Here is a 10,169-nt window from a genome sequence, read left to right on the forward strand (position 1 = left end):
AGTTATAGCAATGTGTTCTCTCTCCTCTTCCCTTCAACGCACTTACTTGAGAAAATGAGACTGTGTAGATTCAGTTCTATTTCCACTGCCTACCTTCCCAGTCTGACTCTTTAATCCTCTGCAACCAGATTTTTGCCTCAATCACAAAATGGCCCTGGCAATAAGTCACTAAAGCCCTTCTGGACTCTGCAGCCCTGATCTTAGTCCACTAGCTTAAGTAGCCAACACTATTTAACACTTACATAGTATTTAAATAGCCATCACTATTAACTATGCCTTTGTTTTTGAAACCCCCTCCTCCCTTGGCTCTCGACAGCACACTCTCCTAGTTCTTCTTCCTTAAAGGAGAGTCACTTCTCAGGTGTCTTTGATGGTTTCCCTTTCCTTCCCGGTATTCCTTATATATCAGGGTTCCTGATATTCTGTGCCGTGCCCTCTTTCAATGTTCACCCTCCTGCCTACTCACAATGATTACCTGCCTCCACCACCTGGATACTCCCCATCCCACCATCTGTCCATCTGGCTTACAGCTCTTTTGAAGAGAAGACATCCATCCAATGGCTACAGGGTATCTGTTTCTAGATGTCACACTCAACGACATGAAATAAGTATCTATTCAGACTCTCTTTTGTTTCCTAAATACTGAAAGGATCTCTTAACCAGTCCTCCCTGTCTTCAAACTGTGGTCATCTAAAGCACCATCACAGTTGTGCAGGAGGGATATTTACAAGCTCAAATCTAATTACATCGCCTAAAAGTTTTCAAATTCCATTACCAGTAGAATGGGAGCACACAGATGTTCCAGGATTTGTGTCTTACCTCTCTCTCTACCTTTTTCTCTAGACACTACCTTTCTCCTCCACACCAGCAGCAAATTCTGTTCTCAGCCAGACTGACCTTAACTATTCCAAGAAAACACAGTGTTATTTCAAGCCTCCTTCTTTTATGTCCTTCTTCAGTCCTCATCCAGTCCAACCGTGGAATAACTATATATCTTTCAAGGCTCAATTTAGAAATTGCCTCTTTCAAGAAGCCTTTGATGACCATCTAGAGTGAAAGTAACCACTCCCTCCTTTGGGCCCCCCTGAACCTGGACAGAATTGTGAACTTCCTAGAGGCAGGAGCCATATCTCGTTTATGATTTAGCGATGCCTTAAACATAGAAGTCGGTCCTTATTAAATGCTTGAATAAATACCCGAATCTCCAGAGAGGGTAATGAAGCTAAAAATTATTTTAATTCATTTTCACATTAATAACATATTTTACTGGAATGTGCGATCTATTGCGATACATAAGTCCACCATCAAAAGCTTATGCGTCCATCTTCTAAAAATAAGACTAAATTATTTATAAGATAATATTCCAACTGTAGTTTATGAGTTAATTATTTCCAGGTTAGAAAATAATATGACAATAGGCTTAGGCAACAACATCCATAAAATGCCAAAGACTTTTTTGTCTGTAGCTTTCCATTGGAATGATCTGTTTATGATGTAGGCCTTCATTAAATTCTTCATCCTAAAGAAGTCATCCTCCAAACTCTCAAAATTCCAACACCACATGCACCAACTTCAACAGGGCCAACCCCTTGGCTTTTAGCTCTCTGGACTAGATGCCGGTTTTGCTAAAACCTCAGTGAATGTTTTTCACTGTGTTAACATTTAAATCTTTTTAATTACTCATATTTAAGAGGAACAGAAAGGTGAAACCCAATGGGATCTGGCCAGTTAAAAATTCAATCTTAAACAAGCATAAGTATATTCTCTCGCTGTACAACACTCCATAACTTTCCTCTCTGCTTGAAAAATAGTTGGCTGATGCTGACACAATTTCCAATAGGATCTTTACACAGAGGCTTCCATAGTCATGCCACAGTACCCCTTTCTTTAAGTGTAAAAATGAAGTGATCCCCAGAAGAATAAAAACCTTTCAGTACATCTTTTCAGAAAACGATTTTAAAAAAAAAATCATTCACAATAAATAATCACTGAAGATTTACACTCTCCATAAAGTAGTTCTATGAAATCTAGAAAGCAGTTGAAGCAGATCCACTGAGTCCCTTTACATAAAAAACAAAACAAAACAAAAACAACTAGATGCTACATTGGACAGGCTTTAAATAGATTAAGAAGTATTCAGTTGTCCTATTCAATCTTCACAGCAATCATATGAATTAGATATTTATATTTTGATTTTGTGAATGATAAAACTAAGGCTCAGAGAGACTAAGTGACTTGCCCAAGATCAGTAAGTAAATAGTGAAGTCAAGGAGTCAAATTCAAGATCATTTGGTTTAAGGCTGCACATGTTTCAATACATCATATGGTTTCTGAACTTTAAAAGAAAGTGATCCAGGTGCAAGACTGAGGTCTTTCTCCCAATATTCTCTTTTGGATGTTTGCTCAGTAGCATGTTCTCAGTTTCCTCTAAACTTACATCCACCATCTATGAAGTATAATTCTAAAATACTCTTGACTACCAATAACATTAATAATTGTCTCAGTAGGTATTCTTTCAAGATCCTTTACTAGTCAGCATTCTGGTCCTCATATTCATCCTTATTTAATTTCACTATCTCCAAATGCAGACATGAATCATCAGTTTTCCACATTAGTGTCCATAAGCAATATTTAACTTCTATAAATACATCTTCAAATTGGATATACAAACAGCATGATGAAGCAAAACATGTTCACTGTCAAGAGTCCAGAAGACCTAGATTCAAATTTTGGCTTGGCACTCGTTAGCTCAAAAAGTTGGCAAGTTCTTTGTATTCATGAAGCCTCAAGTTAAGAAAAGATTTTAATAGTTGCCTTACTAGGATTTTTTGAGTACTCAATAATGCTTGTAAAGATCTTAACACAGTACTTGGTCAAGGTAAAAAGAGAATTAGGTAATTAGCGGGTGTTAGTAATATCATTGATATTAGTATTATTGGTTTAAAATGATATGCAAATTTGTGAATAGTAAGGAACAATTAGAGGGCATTGGACATAAATGGAGCTGAAAGTAGGTCTTCACAGCAATAGTCTTTGCATTTAAATCTTAAAGTATTTCTGAAGAAGCAGCATAGCAGTAAGGCTTCTTGGTCTCTTTCTGATATACAGGAATTTTTTTTTAAAAAAAACAAAACCCTCCCCCATTAGTTTTATTTTGATATTGACTATTCTGACCTGATGCTAGCAGATTTTGCTTTTAAGTCGTTCCATCTTTGGTTCATATCATCCAGTCGATGCTGAAGCATAGTAGCCTCTTCAGAATTTCCCAAAGCTTTTACCATCTTCTGCCTGTTTCCATCAATACTTTTAAATATGTCATTGTGGGCATCAATTTCCGCCTGGATATCCTAAAAAGGGAAAAGCAAAGAGATAATACAAATATTAGGTATTGGTGTCAATATTACTTTGAGATTGCTATACAGAGCTTTATCTTTTTATATTCCACAGAAGAGGTTTTAAGTAAAATAGTTCATTTCACCTTAAATGATAACAAATTTGGTGTTTCCACAATTCTTACATTAAAAATAATAGTCTTAAAGCTTCAATACATCGATTTTCCAGTTCTTAAAAACAGAAAGTATTATGATCTAAATTTCATGTGTCAGCTAATTAGATGTATTTCAGATTCAATAAGAAATTTTTGAAATGTTATACAATTGTTATTGTCAAATCATTGAGCTTTGCTCAATATCCAGGTTCTTTCTTCCCTTTACACATGAGCAAAATTCCCCTTAAAATATGAAATTTTTACAGAAGTGGCTAAAATATTACATATTTTAATTTTTTTACATTTACATAAACTAATAGTTCAATCTTTCAATCTAATAAAGTTGATTTCTAAAATTTTAAAACACTTATAAAAATGCTTATTCACATTAAGAAATAAAAACTAATGACAAAATAATATTTGTCCTATTACATAGGAAAATATTTTGTTTATTTTTATAAATTTTAGTGCAGTTTAAGTAAAATGAGATGATTATTAATAATAAAAATTGATTTAGACTTTGAGGAAGCAAAGGCAACCTATATCAAAAGCCTTAAGATTGTTAACATTACCTATCCCAGGAAGATTTATGTATAAATAGTTTTATCACATTGGTTATTTTTAAAGTAAAAAAGTGGGAACTATCAAACAATTCCAGTTCTGGGAAAACATCCAAAGGAAGCTAAAACACTAACCTGAAAAGATATTTCTACTCCCAACTTCATAGCAGCATTAGTTATAATAGCCAAGACATTGAAAAAAATCTATGTGTCCATTGGTGGATGAATGGATAAAGAAGTTGTGGGATATATATACAATAGAATATTATTCAGCCATAAAAAATGAAAAAAATCCTACCACTTGTGACAACATGGATGAACCTTGAAGGCATTACGCTAAGTGAAATAAGTCAGAAAAAGACGCACATCGTAGTATGATCTCATGAAAAAAGAGATCAGACTTATGGTTACCAGGGGTGAAGGGGGTGTGGAGGAGAACTGGAGAAGGTGGTCAAACTTCCAGTTAGAAGATAAATGAATACCAGGGATGTAATGTACGATGTGATGACAATAGCTAACGCTGCCATCCGACATACAGGAAAGTTAGAGTAAATCCTGAGTCCCATCACAAGGAGGAAATTTTTCCCTTTTTTTCTGTTCTTTGTACTGTATCTATATAAGAAGACAGATGATTGCTGAACCTACTGTGGTAACCATTTCACAATATCTGTAAATCAAACTATCATGCTGTGCACCGTAAACTTAAGACAGTGAGTGACGGATGCCGATTATTTCTCAATAAAACTGGGAGAAAAAGTGAAAATTAGTACAATGCATTAATGAAAACATAATATTAAGTTTAAAAATGAAAAATACAAAACTATGTATTATATCAATTTAATTTTAAAGTGAGTTTTTTAATTAGTATGTACTTATAGAACACTGCACATACATACATTAAAAACTAAGAAATAAATCTAAACAGCGTAATCTCCATATGAGAGGATCAAAGGTGATTTTACTTTTCTTCTTTATACTTTTCTGAGTTTCCAAGTTTCTATTAAAAAAACAAGGTTTCCTTTTGTAATTAGATAAATGTAAGAAATTTAAAATTTAAAATACAGAGGGTCTTGTCAATTTTTAATACTCTCCCATTATACGGTCATCAACACAATTACCTATATTAATTTAGCAATTATCTTTTCTTCCTGAATAAATTAGAAGCAATCTAGTTGTAGCTAACTCTAATGTAATAGCTGCCATCATTCAGCAAGTGAGCCTGAACTTACAAAGAAAACAGACACCAGAGAGAATCATGAAGGTGTGGGGTGAGTCTCTACGGCATTAATTTGTAATAAATATTAAGGCTATGTACTGCATAAATAAAAAATGCATTTTTCAGGTAATGAATCTGAATTACTAAAGGGAGAACAAGCTCTTAAACGCTATAATTTTATAACCCTTCTCATATTTGGTTTTCTTTTATAAACCTCACTCTTCCTAAGTTTCTCTAATTCTAAATGAACGCAATAAAAATTTTAATAGAAATTGTTTAAACACCCTGAATGTTGTTATTAATTTGGAACTCATTCCTGATAAGCAACCCACGTATTCCAACAAGAACCATGGCTTAGGGGCCAGCACCTACGTGATTGTTCTTCAAGCACCTACAGAACTGCACTAACCAGAAGGATGCATGGAAAGGTCTTTGCACCTCACTCATCCAATCAGCATGGTAAGAAGGTGTCGCTTACATAAGGTTAAGGGGCAGAACTGCTGTATTATAATTTCTGAGAAAATGTGTGATGTCTAATATGACATTATTTAAGAAGTAGGAGAGATGAACACAAAGTCCTATGGCCAGTTTCCACGAAATTTATGCTTCAAATTTGAAGGCTATTAGACTCAGGTTATCTGACCCTAATGACACAGCCAAATCAGGTTCACCTGCAGAATGTGATCTGGGTACATCCAGAATAGAGTTAGCCACTGAACCCAAATTCTGAGATTGTTGACTCTTCCACATTTCACAAGCACCCCCAACCCAGAGAGAGCAAAGCAGACACTGACAGGGGAGCAGGAGAAGAGACAGATACCGATTCAAGGTTCTCAAGTTAGGCAACATTACACATGGAAAACGGCAATTTCGTTCTCTTAGTTTGGGATGCTTCTAATAGAAACTCTCCGTGGAAAAAAAAAAAAAGGAAGTTCCACTGCAAGGTTCTCAGGCATCACCTCGTGAACAAGACTGTCCCATTCTTTAGGATGGAACTATTCTATTTTAGTGTCCTGAATGCATAAATCTAAAGAGATAGATTTAAAAACCACAGTTTTAAGCTTGTACAGTAAATGTGAATGACGGTCATCTTTCTCAGAAAGCTCAATGAAACAGTGAGCAAGGCAGGTCTTTGCTATGTATTGCCAAGGAGACTCTGGCCTTAAACTTCCTGTTTAAGTTTCTAAACATCATTATTAATGGACCACACCTAAAATCACAAGGCAACTTCAAGCCACACCCTTCTGAAGTAGCCAGACCTATTTGTTCCCTTCCCATTCAAGAGATACAGAAAGACAGAAATGTACTAAGATCCATAAGTAGTTTTCTAAGTTTCACAAGAGTATTTCACAACATCGGGAAATTTGGATAATAAAAGCATGAAGCAAATTTGGCTCCTCGCATCAGATTAGGTGATGCCTTTTTCAACTTAGCCACAATGATGAATGTTGTAAAACAGAACTACATCACTGGCCCGGTCATCATTATTAGCATTTCCGTAAAGTTTTGGTTAAGAGCTCTACCAGTGATCATATGTTCATGCTGGAATATAACTTTCAGTATGTGGAAAATCCTTCCACACATGAGCCTCATCAAAAGTTAGGAAGAAAATCAACAACCAGAAAGTGATCAAAGAAAAAGAAATGTGCACACATTATTTTTCCATTGAACATTTAGTGGCATTTTTATTTGAACAAATATATCAAGAGCTCCTAAAGGCAAAAAATCATCTCAATATTTCTTTTGTATTCTTCACATTAGCCTCTGAGCCTAATATAAAATAGATACAGACAGATAGACAGATAGGCAGACAGACAGATGGACAAATATATAAATGCATGAATAAATGTATGATTGACTGATATATTAGCCAGTCAATCAGATCACTAAATAATTAGAAGGAATTGTAGTAATGATTTTGTTTAATCTCTTCATTTCAAAAATTTAACATGGGAAACCTAAAATTATTTAGAAGCCTCCACTGCGAAGTCTTACCTACGATTTGACCTGGAAATTTAGAATTACACGCATTTAATGAATCATGCCCCTTCATAGATCAATGTGCAATGATCCACTGGTTTTAAAATCAAGATGCCAGCAAGGGAGGCTGTCAGATCATAAATCTGTAGCATCAAATGCTAAAATAAATTAAAGTTCCATGGAAGAGGGTTTACTCTAACTGTATAGCTGGGAGACTTGCCCTACTAATGCTTACCTCTGTCCCCTGAAAGCCTTTCTGAACATTAACCAGCACAAAATGGTTATTGATAATTCGTTATAGAAATGTAATCCACCTAGGAGCACAGAGTACTGCTCTTCCAAGCATTTAACACAAGTGAGTCATGTGCACAGAGGGGCCACAGAAAGGTATTCATGCAGTGAAACCAACATTTAATAACAGAACAGATGACGTATTTTAAGGATTTACTTAAAAGGCTTGAAATATATGTTCAAACAATGTAAGCACAATTTAGAAGGTTAAGAAAAGCCAGAGCTGAGAAGAAAAGGACTACTTCTTTTTCCTCTTTTTCTCTAAGTAAAACACCACTAAAAAAGCCTAAGATTGCACACTTTCAGAAGACAGCTAAGAAAAACTCAGAGAGGTTCACTAATCAACAGTTAGTCTTCCTGTATACAACACCTACTACCCAAGTCAAAATAAATTCACAAATAAAGGAACACATTTATTTCCTTAGTGGTTTAATAATTGATATTTTAATATCAACTTTGCCCTTAACTGGACATTTCTTTAATGATGTAACCCACAGAGATATTATATGTAAACACTTTATAAGGAATATCACATACATTTTATTTCATTATAATATTTTATAATCAAGCAATGGCTATAATCATGTAAGCAAAAATATTTCTTTAGATTATGATAAACAGAACCATTTGAACCCTCTGAAGGAAACAGAGGTTCATTAAAGGTGCCACTAAAAAGTCTCCAACAACTAAACTGGTGCTAGAATAGATTTGTTGTCTTTGGGCCTTGTCGACATAAGTTTGGTTTATTTTTCCACGACATGTGTACCTAACCCTACATGGCCACAGCAATGTTTTCTCTGAAGTAGTCTTGACCCCTTTCCTGAAGGTGAAGAAGTGAGGTGAGCAACAACTTCCCTACTGCATCCCAAGGTGCAGGCTAAATCAACAAAGTCAACCGTTAGGGGAAAGGAAATCCACTGTTCCTGTCAAAAGTAAGACCGGAATTCAGAGACAGGTTAGGAGTGATTGCCAGGAGCCCAGTAGGATTACTGCCAGAGCTTTAGGTTTGAAAACAAGGAATTATAACTTTAAAAAAAAAATCAGCTATTACCTAAAAAATAAGACGACAACCAAATAACATCACCAAGGGTTGTTATGTGATATGTAAATATACTTTGAGACAATTTGTGAGGCTTCTGGGGTAGTGATTGCAATTACTTAGTCAATTATTAAAGCTAATGTATTGATATCAATTATTTATAAACTACATTTTCTTTCAACAACTAATCTCATAGATTTTAACCACTCTATTAATAATTACGGAATCATAGTCTGACAGACAAGAGGAAGTGTTATCACCTGGTCTACAGCTGCATTTACGATGCTCTTTTCCCATTTTCTGTGATTATGAATATATGTTAGACAATAGAATTTTAAAAAGTAAAATTACTAAGTGGAACAAGTTTACAATTAACTGCACTTTCAAGATAATTTGAACAAGCCAACTTTGAATGACAATCAATAACCAAAGTGCATTTTATATTCCAACAAAGCAAACACTGCTATTAATAAAAATATTTTTCACAACAAAAAAAGTTCCAAATTCTTGACTCTATACCAGTTGTTACTAAAATACATTAAAATCCTAGTGAATTAAAATACAGTGACTTTCCTTCCAAAGTGCACTTCACATAAACAGGTTTGATCTGCATGTGTCCACAAGTTAAGAGCAGTCACTAAATCTTTCATGTGGCCAAACTACTGCCCCGCTTTAATTATCAAAATCAGATAGTATCATCAAAATTGAGCATGTTTGAAACCCCAGTCAAGCATTATTGCACACTAAATGTTTAAAACCACTATCCTGGGGCACCCAATTCCTCAACTCCTCAACTTCTCACTTCCTATTACCCAGAAAGCTCTTAATTTCTTTCCCAAACACGCATCCACACACGCATCCACCCACACACCAGACACAATCTCAGTTCCTACCTTATTCTTAAAGTCATCTTTTAAGTCCCAGCTTCAACGTAATTTCTTCAGAAAAGACTTCTGTGCACCCTGATTAGATTAGGGCTACCTGTTATTGTTATAGCTCCCTCTACTTTTGCTAAATCACACACTTATAGTGGAAAACTTCCTCGTTTAATGTCTGTGTCCTCCCACCAGGCTGTAAGCTCAATGCGGGAAGGTCTTCACTGTTCTCCACTCTATCCCTAAACTCAGCCCGGTGCCTGATACAAGCACTTCACAAATATTTACTAAATAATGAACAAATGAATAGACCGTAGAACTAGAAGTTTACAATGTGTTCAAGGACACATTTGTTTTAAAATTAGATATTGCAAGTTGAGCAGTAAAATAACACCTTTGAACTATAATTTAAAAAATTAGTCATTGTAAAGGAGGTAACTGCCATAAAGGAAATTTAGCATTGAGTGGTTTTTCTCTGTCATCACAAAGAGAGTGGTACTACTCAGACACACACACACACACACACACACACACACACACACACACACACGCACACACGCACACACGCACGCACACACCCCACACACACAACTGGATTCGCACATACACCAACTACCCCTCATCCAGAAGCTCTAGGGGCCCACCCAGACTTACCTTATTAGTATAAACTGAGGTACTGATTGAAAGTGGCTTGTTATGTATAACAATAGATGCTGTTGTC

At 35.4% G+C, this 10,169-nt stretch overlaps 1 protein-coding gene across 1 annotated transcript in view; it reads right to left on the reverse strand.

The window, feature by feature from the left end:
- UTRN (utrophin) overlaps positions 1-10,169 on the reverse strand; it is a 472,032-nt gene that overhangs the window by 144,632 nt on the left and 317,231 nt on the right. Inside the window, exon 51 of the mRNA XM_023528331.1 lies at positions 3,175-3,347. Within this exon, the coding sequence (XP_023384099.1) occupies positions 3,175-3,347 (173 nt within the window). The remainder of the gene's footprint in view (positions 1-3,174; positions 3,348-10,169) is intronic.

Source organism: Pteropus vampyrus, unplaced genomic scaffold, assembly GCF_000151845.1.
Source record: "Pteropus vampyrus isolate Shadow unplaced genomic scaffold, Pvam_2.0 Scaffold24, whole genome shotgun sequence".
Taxonomy (NCBI): Eukaryota; Metazoa; Chordata; class Mammalia; order Chiroptera; family Pteropodidae; genus Pteropus; species Pteropus vampyrus.